Source organism: Oncorhynchus keta, chromosome 34 (assembly GCF_023373465.1).
Source record: "Oncorhynchus keta strain PuntledgeMale-10-30-2019 chromosome 34, Oket_V2, whole genome shotgun sequence".
Classification (NCBI taxonomy): domain Eukaryota; kingdom Metazoa; phylum Chordata; class Actinopteri; order Salmoniformes; family Salmonidae; genus Oncorhynchus; species Oncorhynchus keta.
Genome location: NC_068454.1, coordinates 56294800 through 56313960, shown reverse-complemented (window position 1 = coordinate 56313960; position 19161 = coordinate 56294800). Strand labels below are relative to the sequence as shown.

The following is a 19161-nucleotide window of genomic DNA, read 5'->3' as shown; positions in this document are numbered from 1 at the left end:
TTCAACTGAGCAGGCAGTTCAATGTCAAGTGACCCTGTGTGTGAAGTGGTGACTGAACGGAGGGTTTGGGAAGCAGGTGGCTGTCTACTCCTTGAGTTATTGGCATGTCAGGGTTGGTGAGCAGTTTGACGTTTTATTGTCATGAATCAGAACAGAGATTTCGGCTAGATGGGCCAGCTGCAAAGTCTAAATTGTCTGGTAAAAATGAATGAAAATAAAAATGGCCTTTTCCGCCGTAATTTAAGGTTAGGGTTAGGCATTAAGGTTAGGGCATGCCTTTACAACATGTCTGTCTCCACTTCCATTTAGTCTGTTCGTAATTATTCAAATACAGCCCTTTTCTGTGCACAGTATTCCATAGTGGCTGATTTATCAATTAAAGTACAAGATAGAGACACAGCCCTTCTTGCCACTTTGACCAACAACCAAAACCAGAGTCATGGCCCTAAGGAGTCTGGTGTTTCTTGTTGCCTATAAAGTGAATTATATATTAAAGAAGCAGATGCCTCTTGCCCAGGGCTGTTTATGTCCAGCCCATCATACACATTCTGCTGGCTTTTTTCCACTTAAACTTGTGTTTAGTAGCCTGATCTCTGGTCATGATCCCCCCCACCCCACCCTGCCCTGGGTACCTCTCCTCCGCACTGCCTGGAGAGCCCAGACAGTCTAATCAGCTGCTTGGCATCGGGCCCTCTCAGCCATTGTGGATCCTGCCAAGCAATGGCTTCTTCTTGTGCTAGTGAGTGATTTAACTCACTGTTGGATGCAGAGGCCAAGCGAGGGAGCCTCAGTTTCTTAGAAAATAGAATAAAGAGTCCCTCCTAAAAAAACAGATTAGACAAGGAGATAAATGTAGTAGCATGACCTCTTGGGTTGCACACAGTCAATAGTAATGCTCATCATGTGTAGTCAGTAGTAAAGCGTATCGCAATCTGTGGCTCAGCAGAAGGTTATGGGCATCTCATAGACTACCCTTTTTAAGAAATATGAATCGTATTAATCGAGGATTGTCAGGATGTTCTTGCAGATAATGTACTTATATGCCCATTGTAGAGGAGCATGGACATTAGCATAACCTTTCCTCTCCTCATCTTCCTCTGCATGACTTCCTCTGCATGACTCTAATAAATGTGAAATCAATGCGTATTCCCCAATGCCATGTTCATGTATTTGACAACCAGAACACACATCTATGCCACCATACCATCTTCTGCCACCCAAAGAAACAGCCTAGTATGGGAGAATCCTCAAAGAGAGTTGTATCATCCAGACAGTGTTTAACTTGTAAATAGGATTAAGCGGGCCAGTATCGCATTAGTTAAACCTCTCACTGTCGGAGCCCTCAAAACAGAGAGAAGCTGTTACCTGCGCTCCACTTTTTTCCCCCTCTCCTTTCCATTCTGCTGCATTCCGTCTTAATTATAGCCTCTTGGCTCCACTCATCTCTGTGCCTCTGAGCATTATGTTCATACCAGGTAGGGCCCGTGCCAAGATCTGTGCCACAATAAGCCTGACTCCTTGCCCAGGGCAGGAAGTATTTAAGTCAGCCTAAGTTGGGCCGGTGCCATGTAGGGGGTGAAATCCAGACTTGCCTACTCAGGAACATTCTTGATACTTGCAAAGGAGCCTCTCTCCTTCCTGTGTCATTGGGAGCCCATATGATTGGTGAGGGAGGCGAACTGTGACTGAAGAGGAGGGAGGCGTTTTCCTAGGACGGACATTGGTCTCCCCAGGGCCTCCTTGTGGCTCCTCCAACTTCCAGTCTTCCACTCACCCCAGTACCACCAGAGCGACAGGGGTACATGGCTCACTTATGTAAAGTTGTGAGGTTACTGGAGGTGGGAGGAGGAATGATGGGTGGGTCTTAGCTGTGGGGAAGTGGGAGGGAACCCTTTTATTTATTTATATTTTTTGTAAGTGAATGAAATTCCACTGAGTGCTTCTTCGGTGTGTCAGTGAAAGAAATGGTTTGTTGTGGTGAACAGGCTTTTCTAAGGTCAGCCCCAGAGAATGCCTGCAACCAGCCCTCCTGCCTCGGAATGGGGACCAGTGTAAAGCAGCCTGCCTGGCTACGTCTCCTGACAGTGACAGGGCCTCCCTCTGTCTCTCCACCTCTTCCTGGCCTTCCCTCTTCTCCCTCCTTAGGTGTGGTCCTCTTTCAAGCCTCTGGATTGGGCGCACTGTCTCTCATCACCTCTGATTAGTTTGTTCTTTGTCTGAGTAGGTGTTCTTGTTGTGAGACATGTTATGCAATGCTGGCCAAAACTCCGTAGCTTGGAAATGGTAACTTTTCAGTTTCTGTGAAGAGTGGATGTCCACACCCTGCAAAAATCTTAACTAGCATAGTAAAACAAAAATCCCCATAAAATCTTTCTGTTAAGGTAGAGATACAGTATCTGTCTTTTTTTTTTTTTTTGCACGGGCTGCGTCTCAATCAACAACATCCGTTGATGCCGGCCTTCATCATCTGCGGTGAAAGGTGGCGGAGCTACAGCGGTATTTGTCAGACCAGGAGACATCCTGAAAATCGGTCTTCTCACGAAAACCTCTGTAGCGTCCGAATGGTTTGGCCTACTAACTATTATGACCCATCTATGGGAAGGTGAGACTCTCACGAACACGTTGGTTGTTTTGCTCTAGGATGCCCACAAGACTAGTCTGAAGAAAGGGGGTTCAATAATAATCATTTCTTGATTTTATATATCTCAGATATAGGACAGACACTTCAAAACAAACTTGCTTTTGATTTATTATATTTCTATTATTTATCTGTTTATCCATGTATGAATCTGTTATTCAATGCGGTTCTATGGGTTAACAAGCAGTAAGGCCAAATTCAATGTTTAATCAAATGTAATTATTTGTTATTTTTTTATATCTAAATGGGCCTTACATTTCTAACTCAAATGGCTAAATGATCCTTGGTGTGACCATCTTAAAACAATTCCTTATGTTAGCTTAGTTATTTAAATTAATATGAATAAAATGATTTTATGTTCAGAGGTTTTCCTCTGTATTAGCAATATAATATTATAACTGTGTTTAACTGGATGTGCAATATTTATTATACTGTGACACACATCCTTCCAACTCACGCATGTGCTACATTTGACATGTACAATTTCACAACTGTGACTGCATTTTGTAGACATGACTGTGCAACTTTAAATGTACTTACTGTAGTAGGTGTGCTGGGTGGGGATTTGGTAGACAATCTCAGTTTGTGCTTTAAATAGATGTTTTTGTGGGTTGGGATCTTTGTGGCCACTTATATCACTCAAGGAATATGTGAGCGCGCATAGTTTTTTTTAATGTGTGTGCTGTCGGTCCCTCAAGTAAACAATGCTATTCGATCCACCATCTAGAATTGTCCTCAGAACAAAAGCTTCTGCCAAAAACCTTTAATCGTGGGTACAATGATGTAGAACGTTGACAACCCCTTTTACAGAACAAATCAATTAAATGTGAAGTAATTCACAGGTGTGTGTATGTGTATGTAGCAATGACTGTGGGTTGGTAGTGTTGGCCTACCTATCTCATAACTGGTGCGTGCAGACATTCCGTAATGGCCACGACATTGCCCAACTACTCACCTGATCCTGGGTTGGTTACACTAGACAATGGGCGGCAAGCCAACATGCAGTCTACAGGTCCACACCCTAAACAATTTCAAGATGGAAGATGACATTTTATTCCTGACAAATGAAAAAAAAAAATTTAAACTCAGATATTTAAAAGTCACTGCCCTAATCTTGAATCTATCCTGTATTCTATTGAACAATTAGATGTGTCCATGTGTGTAATAACTGTCATAGAATTGTAAAGCAAGTTTGATTTATTTGGTGAAAAGTACAGTATATGGGTCAGATATGTTGCACAGCGTTTGGGTATATGTTTTCCATTCCTGTGTGGTAAAAAAAATACATTATGGGTTAGGCAGCCCCCTATGTCTATTTTTACTTTTCTGGTTTTATGTAGTTTATAGGGCTAGTGTCTGTTTTTCAAAAACCACTGACCCATATGTTTTGAGTTAGACAACGAGAATGAACACCAGGGTGTCTGATTTCTCTATTACCCTGACTGTTACATTTTGCAAGTCTGGATTACTCATGATGTAAATACCCCAAGTCTGGATTACTCATGATGTAAATACCCCAAGTCTGGATTACTATTTGATTTTGTTCACCCTCGACTATTACTGTCAATGGCAAATGTGTGACGCAGACGCACCACCAAAATTCTCAGTCAAAATAAAGGATACAACGTTGATTACACCATTCATCTGAATTAACCCCTTATGCCATACATTGGGCCAATGGACAACGTGGTCTGAAACACGATAGCCAATCGGCATCTAAGCAACTGAGCAATGCGCCCGCCCAGCTGTCAATTTGATACATGAGGAGGCGGCAGCATACAGTGAGGCGTGGTCGGAATCCCCTCGGTCAATGTAGCAATCTGGTAGTTATGCACACATGGGTCAAACGCGCTGCCACTGGGAGTCTGACATCCTCAACAGTCATGCCTTCCGTGTAGAAAGAAACAGGCTGCTGTAACGCATCGAAGCTTGGCAAATGCGATGTTAGAAAAGTATGTGCTAAATTGTGTTATACCCACATTTTCTCCAGTGATGGGGGATATAAAGCAGAGATAATTGAACAGCATGTAGCTATTGCATTTTTTCCTCACTCATCGGATTATAATCTGGGGTTACCTAATCTCTGGTAATCTGAACTAAATCTATCTAATTGTGGTAGAAAACTACACTCCCGCTGTTCTGGTGCACCATCAGAGACGCCTTGCGCGTCAGTTGGTCTTGTTGGACACCGTGCCGCCGAAAAGGAAATTATCAATTGATTCTCCAAGATTTAAGGACATTAAGAGAGTACATCTGCACCAAATTCTCTTAAGAGTGAAATTAAGGCTAATTGGAATCTGGAGACCAAAATTCGCATTAAAACGCGCAGCAGCTGCTTTTTCCAGAGATTAAGAACATTTAGCATATATTGTTGAAACATTTATGCCATGGATATTTGTCTACCGTTTCATGATGGGGTTGATATTATATGTGAGAGTTCGGGCCGGGGTGTTGTAAGCGTGTTCTGGGAGTAATGGGCGCGCCATCCAATGGCAGCATCTATTCCACACAACAGCGTCAGCACGTCATCAGTTCACATCTACGAAACGAGTTTTATTAAATGAGGACATGTGAGGGGATCTGAGTGTAAGAAAAACAGATTGGAGATCAGATAGCCTACATGTTAGAAATACTAGAGGCGAGCAAGACATGTGATAAATCATTTGATCAAGTGGACAAGAACAGACTGATACTGGACTGTGCACTGTCTGGAAGCGTGTCGCTTTTTAAAAGACACATGCGACTCGATTTTTAAAAAAAAAGTAACATTGCAATTGAATTCGGAGTCGTTTGTGTGTGACTGTGAATGGATTTGCATTGGCCAGCCTATTCCGTGAAGACTGGTATATTTAATGTACGATGATCACACATCGTCGCTTGTCTGTGCTGTCTGGACAATCCTGTTGATTTAAACATTATTCCAGTCTATGTTTTGGCGGATTCTTTCGAAGGCTCTCTGCATCTCCATTCTCGTTCTATGAGGTATCATCTGTTGCTGCAGCCGGATTAACTGACAGTGTCATGCATTTGGATTGACTCTATCTGCTGGAGATGTAGGCAATCAGCAATTCATAATTTCCCCAATTTAACATGTTTTATTTCAGGTAAAATGGGAGAACGATTATTGTTACTATTACTGCTACTCTTATCGTTACATGCGGGTTGTGATAGCCTACTGCAGACGAGCCATTCAAAATCGTCCATCTCCACAGCAGCCGGTTTCTCTGAGATTTGATCGTTACTTTATTGAATCAGACTGTAATATCCCCGCCACGAGACGGATTTCGGCTTGAAGTAGGTCTAGTATTGGAGACAATACGGGAATTGTGGAGGTATTGTATTTCTTTCTAACTCGGTTATTCCTTCACAACTGAAGATAAATGTTGATGATGGGGGACGACGAATTGGCTCATCAGGTTGATTCGGATTTCGAACCGCAAAACCGGCCTCGCTCGTGCACTTGGCCACTGCCTTGTCCAGAGGATTTCCCCGAAGTACTGGAGGTCAATGGGGGTCTTCCACTGACCACCATCAAGGTGGAACCAGATGACAATCTAGCCGTTTCAGCGTGCAGAGCGGGGAGAATGGGTGGCACGCCGACGGAGCTGAAGCATCCAGCAGTCGCCCCTGCTCCCATCGGCGCGACGCACCCATGCTTGGCCGGCGCGGCACTTGATGTGACTGGACAATTGCGCAAAGCCAAATCCTCGCGGCGGAACGCATGGGGTAACCAATCGTACGCGGACCTTATCACACGAGCCATTGAAAGCACCCCTGAAAAAAGACTCACGCTATCACAGGTCTACGATTGGATGGTCCGCTATGTTCCCTATTTCAAAGATAAGGGCGACAGTAATAGTTCAGCTGGATGGAAGGTAAGCGCATGTCTACAAATGTTATAATAGGACATACTTTATGTCGATATTAAACACACCAGAAGTCTCAATCAAGACAACATTTGGGTAGGCTATTACTGGGCCATAGGCTACATTTTTGCACAGATACTGTGTTTTCCATTGCCACATGTCACACTTTAGGGTTGTTATGCATGAATGGTGCCATGAAATTATCCCTCTCGTCAATGTCACCGATCAATACATTACTGTAGCCTACCATTGGCAGCTCAATAGAATGGAGCTGTGTAGAGGTTGGAAAAGCACTGTGCATATACCTTCATGATTCCATCTTCAGTTTGGCTACATGTATACAGTAAATGAGTAACCGCCCCCTTTTCAAAGCCTATGATCATGAAAGTGCACACATGGCAAGCATTTTTATATTGGTTCCTTTGGTTTCTCTCTCTCTCACACTATCTCTATGTGTGTGAGACGGAGAAATAGGCCCTAGACAGAGGCATAGAGCCAATAAAAATATTTTTTCACCGACTAATATTTGTTGTACACCTACTCTATACTCTATTTTTAAAGTTGTCACTTGAGAGACACTTGTAGTTGTAGCCGGTCAGCTGTCCATCGTGTAAATACCCACTGGGCACACACTTGTTGAATCAATGTTGTTTCCATTTCAATTAAATTACATAGAACCAACATGGAATAGACGTTGAATTGACGTCTGTGCCCAGGGGTTAGGCTATTCAAAAAGTGCTTTTCTACAGACACGCACACACACAGGCTACCTACCGCCTGTCTCGCTAGCAGCCTAGAGCTGCCTCTCCTGGATGTCTGCCCATTTCACTGTATCAGCCTCATTATTATACCGTCTCACTCATATCGCTGTTCTTCATTAATACAAGCTAATGTTAAGAACATACAAATGAAATCGCAAAGTAACGAGGACAGTTAGAGGCACAAGTTGGCTGTAGCTTGTGAGGTGTGGAAACACTTTGTTGCTTTTATGAATTTTGTCTTGATGCTTTTTGTTCTATGTTGCTCTGTCTGTATGCTACGTCTTGCTTGTCCTATGTTGCTCTGTCTGTATGCTATGTCTTGCCCGTCCTATGTTGCTCTGCGTGTGCTCACTGCTCAATGATTGTCTATATTGTAATTGTTTTTAATAACCTGCCCAGGGACTGCGGTTAAAAATTAGCCGGCTGGCTAAAACTGGCACTTTTACTGAAACGTTAATTTAATGTGCACTGTCCCTTTAAAAATAAAATAAACTCAAACAAGTGTGGCTCTTGATATTGTTCCTCACAGAGAGGAGATCTTGAGGGCCAGTCATGATGAGGTCACAGGTGGGAGCGTTATAAACCCATACCATAACACTTGTCCCTGTAGAAGAACCTTTTATGGTTCCAGGTAGAACCTTTTCACCCAACGGAGAACACTTTTGGAATCCTTTCTTTCGTAGAGGCACGGTTCCATAGGAACCATTTTGTCTGAAAAAGGTTTCATGTAGAAAACCCTTGTCCCTGTAGATCAGAAGAACCCTTTTCGAACCTATATGACATCCACAGCACTTTGAACCGTGTGTCGTGCGTGCAGTGGGATCGACTGTAGTATCCCCTCAGGTTTGCTGTCAATCTGCTGTCAGTCGTTCCTGTTGGTTCCACTCTCAAGAGGCTGTTTTGAAAGCTACTGTCGTGGCCTCTTTTTCTGTCTGTGTGATCGCACCAAATCAAATCTTATTTGTCGCGTACACATGTTTTGCGGATGCAGTGAAATGCTTGTGTTTCCAACTCCGACAGTGAACTTATACCGAACAGAACAATACAAACAGATCCAAAAAATGAAGCAATATCAGGATGAGCAATGTCAGAGTCCGGAAAATACACGGAGTACACAAAACATTAAGAACATCCGCTATTTCCTTAACATAGACAGACCAGGTGAATCCGGGTGAAAGCTACGATCCCTTATTGGTATCACCCGTTAAATCCACTTCAATCAGTGTAGATGAAGGTGAGGAGACAGGTTAAAGAAGGATTTTTAAGCCTTGTGACAATTGAGACATGGATTGTGTATGGGTGCCATTCAGAGGGTGAATGGGCAAGACAAAATATTTAAGTGCCTTTGAACGGGGTATGGTAGTAGTTATGGTAGCACTGGGTTGAATGTGTCAAGTTTTTCACACTGAACAGTTTCCTGTGTGTATCAAGAATGGTCCACCACCCAAATGACATCCAGCCAACTTCACACAACTGTGGGAAGCATTGAGGTCATCATGGGCCAGCATCCCTGTGGAACACTTTCGACACCTTGTAGAGTCCATGCCTGACAAATTGAGTCTGTTCTGAAGGCAAAGAAGGGTGCAATCAATATTAGGAAGATGTTCCTAATGGTTTGTCCTCTCAGTGTACATGTATATGATGGTGTGTATAGATACAGTATATAAACTCAGCAAAAAAGAAATGTCCCTCTTTCAGGACCCTGTCTTTCAAAGATCATTTGTAAAAATCCAAATAAATTCACAGATCTTCATTGTAAAGGGTTTAAACAATGTTTACCATGCTTGTTCAATGAACCATAAACAATTAATGAACATGCACCTGTGGAACGGTTGTTAAGACACTAACAGCTTACAGACGGTAGGCAATTAAGGTCACAGTTATGAAAACTTAGGACACTAAAGAGGCCTTTCTACTGTCTCTGAAAAACACCAAAAGAAAGATGCCCATGGTCCCTCATCTGAGTGAACATGCATTAGGCATGCTGCAAGGAGGCATGAGGACTGCATATGTGGCCAGGGTAATACATTACAATGTCTGTACTGTGAGACGCCTAAGACAGCGCTACAGGGAGACAGGACGGACAGCTGATCGTCCTCGTAGTGGCAGACCATGTGTAACAACACCTGCACAGGATCGGTACATCCGAACATTACACCTGTGGGACAGGTACAGGATGGCAAGGAATGCACAATCCCTCCATCAGGAACGCACAATCCCTCCATCAGTGCTCAGATTGTCTGCAATAGGTGGAGAGAGGCTGGACTGAGGGCTTGTAGGCCTGTTGTAAGGCAGGTCCTCACCAGACATCACCAGCAACAACGTCGCCTATGGGCACAAAACCACCGTCGCTGGACCAGACAGGACTGGCAAAAAGTGCTCTTCACTGACAAGTTGCGGTTTTGTCTCATCAGGGGTGATGGTCAGATTTGCGTTTATCGTTGAAGGAATGAGCGTTGCACGAGGCCTGTACTCTGGAGCGGGATCGATTTGAAGGTGGAGGGTCCGCCATGGCCTGGGGCGGTGTGTCACAGCATCATCGGACTGAGCTTGTTGTCATTGCAGGCAATCTCAACGCTGTGCGTTACTGGGAAGACATCCTCCTCCCTCATGTGGTACTCTTCCTGCAAGCTTATCCTGACATGACAATGCATGTCATCATGACAATGCCACCAGCCATACTGCTCATACTGTGCGTGATTTCCTGCAGGACAGGAATGTCAGTGTTCTGCCATGGCCAGCGAAGAGCCCGGATCTCAATTCCATTGAGTACGTCTGGGACCTGTTGGATCAGAGGGTGAGGGCTAGGGCCAAATCCCCTAGAAATGTCTGGGAACTTGCAGGTGCCTTGGTGGAAGAGTGGGTTAACGTCTCACAGCAAGAACTGGCAAATCTGGTGCAGTCCATGAGGAGGAGATGCACTGCAGTACTTAATGCAGCTGGTGGCCACACCAGATACTGACTGTTACTTTTCATTTTGACCCCCCCCCTCCCCTTGTTCAGGGACACATTATTCCATTTCTGTTAGTCACATATCTGTCGAACTTGTTCAGTTTATGTATCAGTTGTTGAATCTTGTTATGTTCATACAAATATATACACATGTTAAGTTTGCTGAAAATAAACGCAGTTGACAATAGAGGTCGACCGATTTTGATTTTTCAATGCCGATACTGATTATTGGAGGACTAGAAAAAGCTGATACCGATTAATCGGTTGATTTTTATATATATATTTGTAATAATGACAATTACAACAATTCTAAATGAACACTTTTATTTTAACTTAATATAATACAAATAAAATCAATTTAGCCTCAAATAAATAATGAAACATGTTCAATTTGGTTTAAATAATGCAAAAAACTGTGTTGGAGAAGAAAGTAGAAGTGCAATATGTGCCATGTAAAAAAGCTCATGTTTAAGTTCCTTGCTCAGAACATGAGAACATATGAAAGCTGGTGGTTCATTTTAACATGAGTCTTCAATATTCCTAGTTAAGAGGTTTTAGGTTGTAGTTATTTAGAGGAATTTATAGGACTATTTCTCTCTATACCATTTGTATTTCATATACATTTGACTATTGGATGTTCTTTTAGGCACTATAGTATTGCCAGCCTAATATCGGGAGATGATAGACTTGAAGTCATAAACAGTGCTGTGCTTCAAGCATTGCGAAGAACTGCTGGAAAATCCAGGAAAGTGCTGTTTGAATGAATGCTTACAAGCCTGATGCTGCCTACCACCGCTCAGTCAGACTGTTCTATCAAATATCAAATCATAGACATAATTATAATATAATAAACACACAGAAATACGAGCCGTAGGTCCTTAATATGGTCAAATCCGGAAACTATCATTTCGAAAACAAAACGTTTATTCTTTCAGTGAAATATGGAACCGTTCAGTATTTTATAGAACGGGTGGCAACCCTAAGTCTAAATATTGCTGTTACATTGCACAACCTTCAATGTTATGTCATAATTGTGTAAAATTCTGGCATTAATTACGGTCGTTGTTAGGAAGAAATGGTCTTCACACAGTTCGCAATGATCCAGGCGGCCCAAACTACTGCATATACCCTGACTCTGCTTACACTGAACGCAAGAGAAGTGACACAATTTCCCTAGTGAATATCAAAACAAATCAAATTTTATTTGTCACATACACATGGTTAGCAGATGTTAATGCGAGTGTAGCGAAATGCTTGCCTGCTAACATGAATTTCTTTTAAGTAAATAATCAGGTTAAAAAAATATACTTGTGTTATGATTTTAAGAAAGGCATTGATGTTTATGGTTAGGTACATTGGTGCAACGATTGTGCCTTTTTCGCGACTGGGCTTTTGTTAAATCATCACCCTTTTGGCGAAGTAGGCTGTGATTCGATGATAAATTAACAGGCACCGCATTGATTATATGCAACACGGGACAACCTAGTTAAACTAGTAATATCATCAACCATGTGTAGTTAACTTGTGAAGATTGATTGTTTTTTATAAGATAAGTTTAATGCTAGCTAGCAACTTACCTTGGCTCCTTGCTGCAGTCGCGTAGCAGTCTCCTTGTGGATTGTAATGCAACCGGCCATAATCGGCATCCAAAAATGCCAATTACCGATTGTTATGAAAACTTGAAATCAGCCCTAATTAATTGGCCATGCTGATTAATCGGTCGACCTCTCGTTCACAGTGAGAGGACGTTTCTTTTTTTTTGCTGAGTTTATATATGAACACATCCACTGTACATGTAGGCTATATTGTGATGGTTTTACCCTCACAATTTAACGGTGAGATCCTCCAAAACACGAGAAAATCGTCAGGGCTAGTTTGGTTGCTCACTACCTACTGTGAATAGACATGGTTAGTTTAGGGTATCACACGGGGCATGTTCACCAGAGCACAACGTTGTGGAGCGTTCAGGTGTTACGTAGAACAAACATGCCTCTCTGACATGTAGAATCAGTAATAATGTGGGCTTTATTCATGACATTGCAATGTTCAACAAAGCTAACCTTGGAACGCGGTCCAAAAAGCAGCTTTGGAAGGACCTCAGTTGGTAATCAACACCAGAACACGTAGACAGAGGATTCAGAACTACACTAATACCACCCCATAAAAGAGTGAAAATCACACGTCCGTTCATCACCTACCAGGCATTCCATGCTTGGCAAGTGTCAGTTTAGTCTTTCACAACCAGGCTCACAATAATGAAACAAACACTTTATTGGTGTTCATGTGAGAAAAGCTTGGAGGCCTGGGGTTTTAAGTGTTTCTTTTCCATTTAAACGCGACTTTGTCTTCATGATCTGTGTCTCCCTGTGTGGAGTTCGGTCGTCTTCACATAAACACCTGTTGTAGTCTATGTTTCTAAAAATAGCCCTGTGTGACCCAAATGGCGCCCAATCCCATAAGGGCCCTGGTCAAAAGTAGTACACTATACAGGGAGTAGGGTGCACTTAGGTAGTCACGAGTTGAGGAGTATGTCGAGTTCAGTCCTCTAGTCTGCTTAGCCTTAATCACCAAGCGCCTGACTGGCACTTAACTCTTAAGTCCATCCCATTTAAGTGAGCGCTGCTAAGGTGTGTCTGCAGGTGGCTTAGCCCTTGTTATCCCCGCCCTGTACCTCGACGGCAGTGGCACCACCAACAGAACACTAACCATGCTAACAGACTCTAACCGCTAAGCGACAGCCCAGCTCTATCTTTAGCACTAGTGTCACCCAGTCAGCGAGCCCGACAGTTACGAAACAGGCAAATTAGGGGGTTTGACTCCATGGAAGATTGAGGAAGTCTGAGGGCCAGGGTTATTATGAACCCAGGTTTATTATGAACGGTGCGAGGCGAGAGGCGCGGTCCATCCCAGGTAATGAAGGTGTTTAGGAAAGTTGTTTTAAAGCAAGGCGTAATTGCAGTAATAGCCCTGGCCTGGTTTCATTGAGAGACGTGGTAGGTAATGTAAATATACACTTAGAGGAAGCACTCGCATACCCAGGCCTGAGGAGACAGTGTTTAACGCGACACAACCCCATCGTCCGTACAGCAGCCATTTGTAGTTAATAAAAAACGTATGGTATAGTCGATGATCAATTTTAAATGATGGACAGTGCAGGGGTTTAACATCCAGTTGTTGACCAACTGCTTTGATGCAAATACTGTCGCAGACTCGCAGCACAGTCCAAATTATGAGTCAGTTGTTTGTAGATGCTATCTCCCTCCCCTCCCCATACACATTTCCATATTTACACAATCATATCAGGCTCCCTAATTATTCGCAATGTGTGTGTGAGAGTTGGATAAGATTGCCCGCGTCGTCCGCTACATTCCCATTTCAATCAATAGGCGAACGCGTTTGATGTGGGAACAGTTGTTTTTATTTTGCGGGAGAGAAAAAAAGATAAAAGACGAAAATATTGGTAAGCCTCTGATGAAATGAACTGAAATGGTATGGTTTGCGGGGGAGGGGTCGGCTGGAAGGAGAGGCACAGGCAGACGGCTATTGAAAGAGGTTTGTATATAGTAATTCTAATCTGGTCCAAAAGCAGGTAGTCTTTTCAGCCTCCAGTTCCTCTCTCTCTCTTGGTCTGGAATGAACACTGGATTGATTACCTCTTGGTTCTAGACAGTACTGACAACAACCAACAGCGGACTATAAATACTGGCTCTTCTGACTTCTCGGAAGGCTGGAATCTGAGGCCCTGGCCTGAACCTAATCATCTCCTTAGAGGAGACTACTGTAGTGCGTGGGCTTTGTGGCCCACACGCACATGCACGTGCGCAAACGCACACAGGCGTAGAAAAACTAACACACACACACCTATGAGGGCAAGCACACACAGAACATACACACACATGATGCTGACAACACACAACAAAGGGTCAACAGTGAGTGGTGGTGGTGTCTTTGTGGGGGATACTGCAGGGGGGGGGGTTGTCTTAGGCCCCTCTGATTGGTGTGACTGCGTGTCACTGCAGAGAATGGTGCACAGCCTTGGCGCTGACTCCCTAATGTCTATAACGGTGTGCTTGTGTGTGTAATGCCTGCAGGGGCTAATAACTTCATTTGGTTCAAGGGAATCTCCTGTGTTAGGGGCTAATGAAGATGTTGAATGTGTGTGTGTGTGTTGCCTGCATGTGGAATTAGTTTTTTTCCCTTTGTTTCGAGGAGAATATTTCTTAATGACCTGTGTGTGTGTGTGTGTGCGTGCGTGCGTGCGTGCGTGCGTGCGTGCGGGTAGTCTGAGGGAGAGAGACACACGCACAGGTGATACAACCGGGATAGATTTATGATGTCTGATTATGAACACCTTATACAGTGTCTCTCTCTTGTCACACGCTCTCTGTTATGTACATGCATGCACACTCCAGCCAGGTCACTCCAGATCCAAGGCGATATTTGACATTCGTCCAGGTCCCCAGGATGTCGGGAGATGCCTTCAAAACCATCCACTAGGGGCAATGGTGAGAACTATTATCATCAAGTAGGCTTGCAGCTTGCTAGCGAGCGCCGAGGGTCGCGTGTTCAATCACAGTACTAGGCACTCATTTGTAACAATATCCCAAACCTTAACCACATTTACATTACATTTAAGTCATTTAGCAGACGCTCTTATCCAGAGCGACTTACAAATTGGTGCATTCACCTTATGACATCCAGTGGAACAGCCACTTTACAATAGTGCATCTAAATCTTTTAAGGGGGGGTGAGAAGGATTACTTTATCCTATCCTAGGTATTCCTTAAAGAGGTGGGGTTTCAGGTGTCTCTGGAAGGTGGTGATTGACTCCGCTGTCCTGGCGTCGTGAGGGAGTTTGTTCCACCATTGGGGGGCCAGAGCAGCGAACAGTTTTGACTGGGCTGAGCGGGAACTGTACTTCCTCAGTGGTAGGGAGGCGAGCAGGCCAGAGGTGGATTAACCCTTACCTTAACCATCGGAATGAATGACAATAATAACAAAAAAAACTATTCTTACCCATTTTTTCTTCCCATTTCCGTGTTATCCAATTGGTAGTTACAATCCCATCGCTGCAACTCCCCTAACCCGAACGACGCTGGGTCAGTCGTGCGCCGCATCATTGGTCTCCCGATTGCGGCCGGCTGCGACACAGTCCGGGTATCCAACCAGGATCTGTAGTGACGCACAGCTAAACCTAACCTTTAACCTTAATCCCAAACCCTAACCTTAATGGTACGATGATATCTCCCTCTCTTCCCACCAACCTTCAGGCTGTCAGCACAGCAGTTCTAAGGGAAGTGATGGAATGTACACGCAAATGACCAAAGCATTCAAATTCACAAAATGCCAAACAGGCATTAATGTGAAAACAATAGCTTTTTCCCTTTGAAATGACACAATTATAGTCCCACTGTCTCTATCTCACAGATATAATACCACACTGTCTGTCTTCATTGACCAAATTCAACATGTTCTCTCGTTCCTTCTCTACGCCTTCCCTAAGATTTATCCTAGCACGGGCCAATTCAGGTTAAATGTCTTACTCGTTAGGAGTCTCCTGCCTCTGCTAGTTACCCAGAGTGCCATAAGCAGCATGTGTTTCCTTACAGCGATCACATCTCTCCCAGACCAGATCTCACCAATAATGACACTGCATGGATTTCCCCTCTCCAGCTGTATCTGTATAATTCAAAATATGTTGGAAATGGCACTCTATTCCCTATTCAGTGCTCTACTTTTGACCAGGTCCCATAGAGGTCTGATCAAAAGTAGTACACTATGTAGGGCATAGGATGCCATTTGGGACGCAGATCTAGTTACATAGGGTTACTCACTTGGAGGGATTCCATGTTGAGACTTACCACACTAAACAACCTTTTCTCGAGTTTTCTCAGGCAAGAGGTTTGTAAAGGCAGTGTTGTGAGTGAGGCTAGGTCTTTAGGACGTGGACTCTGCTCATTTTAAAAATAAAGTGGATCATCATTCCTGCAGCGTCGCGTCATCACCCTCTGACTGGGCTGGCTCCTACCGTACCGCACACACTATCCCTTTGCCTTGGAGCACCACCCATGGAGGAACACTGTGTTCTTGGTGGTGAGGCCCGTGGGGTGGGGGTATGATGAGAGGGAAAAGTCATGTAAATGTGGTCGTTCTTTTGTTTTGAAACGAGCTGGACTTGGGGCGGATTGGCTCTTTGGGGAGGTGTGGCATTGTTTGGTAAGAGTCAAATGCTTTTGGTGACGCCTTTTACAGCTTGGGACTTGGTGTGCCGAGGCACTTAACGAGTTTGGAACGTCCACAGTCAAGGGAAGGAAGGGAGGACGGGACGGGGGGGGTTCTGTTCTCAGCATTGAGCCAACATTGGATCCTCAGAGAAAGCACATCTCTTTCTACATTTCTCTCTCTACCCTGCCAAAGGCAGAAGGAGGGGGAGCGGATGGGGAAGTAAAGAGGGAAGAGTGGGAGGCCTGCTTCTGTTGCTCTCTCTATAGAGCAACAACTATCCAGCTGACTGACTGGGTGCACAATGAGTTAAGAGGCAGCCGTCCACAACTAGGCCTATATTCCAACGTAGCAACAATTAAAAAGAGACACTGAGAATTCGGTGGAGTTGTATTGTGCCCAATAAAAGCTGGATGTGGATGTGGTTGGTCCCCATGGTAAAGGGCTTTATTTTCATCCCAAACCAAATATTTATCCTTCCTTCTTGGCTTGTGTTCGCTCACCAAAAGGCTTTTGTTTTGGAGGATTTGGTGTGTGTGTGTGTGTGTGTGTGTGTGTGTGTGTGTGTGTGTGTGTGTGTGTGTGTACGTGTGTGTGTGTACGTGTGTGTGTACGTGAATGTGAAGGCGGTTAAACAACTCATCGTGCTGATATACGGAGTCCTGTCTAATTTCCTTCTTTTTTTTGCCCGTTTATTTGTGGTTATCGTTGCATTGTATGCGGTTCATAAAATGTATGCACATTGGTAGCCGTGTCGTTTGTCTGTAGGCGATGAGTCTCAGTGGGAGTGGCTCCGATATGAGCAACGATGTCCTTCAAGTCGATTTCAAGCTCCACATCAGGCTCCCTTCTGCGTCACGTGCGCAGAATACAACGGGTGTAGACTTTACCGTGAAATGCTTACGTACAATCCCTTTTGCTTGGGCCTGGGTTGGTCTGGGAGCTATTCATTTGGATAGGTACGGAGTGAAGCCCGTCTGTTCCCATTCGTTCACACCTTTGTGTGTGTGTGTGTGTGTGTGAGAGAGAGGGCTCGCATGCGTCTGAATGGCTGATGAGCTCAGTGGGAGTTTGGTTCCCGGGGGAACGGCTTCTCATTAATAATTCAGACGAGGCTCATTATCAAGGCAGTACAGATTTTTCCCTGATTTCACCTTAATTGCAGGCAGCCTGCTCCACTCAGGCAAGGCCGCAATCCCAGTCCTAGCACAGCCCTCATATTCACTCTGCTTTCAGTAAACCTGGGTTTAAACACTATTTGAAATATTTCAATACTTTGAGCGTTTGAGCTAGTCTGTCTTGAGTGCCAGAGGTGAGATGTTTGGGGTTTTGAAGTTCTGATACTATTATATCGGTTCCATTGTGTCAGGCAAGCTCAGTCAAGCCCAGCTAAAGTATTTGAAATGATTTGAACCCAGGTTTGACTCTCTGCCTTCAGGATTCACCCCAACTCTCTCCCGTTCTCCCTCCTTCCTTCATACGGCCACAGCAATGTCGCCTTCTGTATTGCACTGTACACCTCCCCGTATTGTGCACGGGATGTCACAAACATACTATTTGTACTTACAGATCAGATGAGCAGTTGCTACAGTCGGCCTAGTATCTCGCTACAGCAATGTTTGTGGAATGTCATGTAATTGTTATGGTTGCTATAGTGATAAAGGCCTACGGTGTGTTGCTGTTTAGAACGCTGGCGTTGTTTTATGTAAGGCAGCTCGACCATGTGAGTTCCGTTTGAGGCTTTTCCCAGTCTTTATTGTTGTTATGATAAAACTATCTCGATATTCCATTGTACAGTGTGCTGAAATTGGGTTTTTCTGTAATGCAACACCATCATGTACATAATGCACTCACTGATGGTTTTCCGTTCCGTCTTTTGTGCGTCTGCTAAATGACTTAAATGTAAATGTAAATGTCCTTCTTAATGACCGTGTGGTGCGGAATCCCCATCGAGAACGCAGAATAATGGTTGCGAACCTGTCATATTTGCATATAAATAATCAACCATTTGCTGACGTGAGCATGGTGTTACTTTATACAAAAAAAAAAACGTTTATATTTTATATATTTTTTTAAAAGAAAGTAAGAAAAGCATGTTGTTCCATAAACAACGTATGATTCTCTCTTCATACGGAGATACTGGAAGCCATATCTCTCTCAGCGCCGCAAACAACTATTGTCACACAAAATCTAGGCGCTCATATATCGTATATCATAACACAATATGCAGCGATTGATGAGGGCGAGAGGGCGGGACGGTGAGGAATGTGGAAGAGCGAGGAGGGGAGAGAATAGAGGCTGGGTGGGTGACACTCTATCTTTGGCCAGTTTGAGGTGGCGTGTCCCCGTATATCTGGGCCATCTGTCAGTGTGTGTGTGTCTGTGAGAGAGTGTATGTCTGGGCCTTCTATCAGTGTATCTAAGGTTCCCGCAGCCACATGGCTTGACGGGTAACCACCCTAAAGGGGATGAAAAGGTCTGGATCACAAAGGGAAATGTAGTTGCCAGTTGACAGAACCTTGACATATCGTTGTCTGGTTGATATGAGAGTGAGGAGGAGACCTGGGCTGAGAACAGTTATAGTGTCTGCTTGTTATGCTAATGGTTACTGGCTATTCATGTACACCTGTATGTAGCCCACTTCTGCCCATGCAGTTGATGGATTTGGCTGTTGGTGGTCAGCTGTGTCACTCCAGGTACAAGTTGCTTCCAGCAACAGGTC

The 19161-nt window shown here is 44.1% G+C and overlaps 1 protein-coding gene across 1 annotated transcript in view; it reads left to right on the top strand.

The window, feature by feature from the left end:
* The first annotated feature begins 5218 nt into the window (after nt 1-5218).
* The window catches only part of LOC118367328 (forkhead box protein O3-like), a 35215-nt gene continuing 21272 nt past the window's right edge, over nt 5219-19161 (top strand). Inside the window, exon 1 of the mRNA XM_035750678.2 lies at nt 5219-6513. Within this exon, the coding sequence (XP_035606571.1) occupies nt 6019-6513 (495 nt within the window). The 5' untranslated portion in view covers nt 5219-6018. The remainder of the gene's footprint in view (nt 6514-19161) is intronic.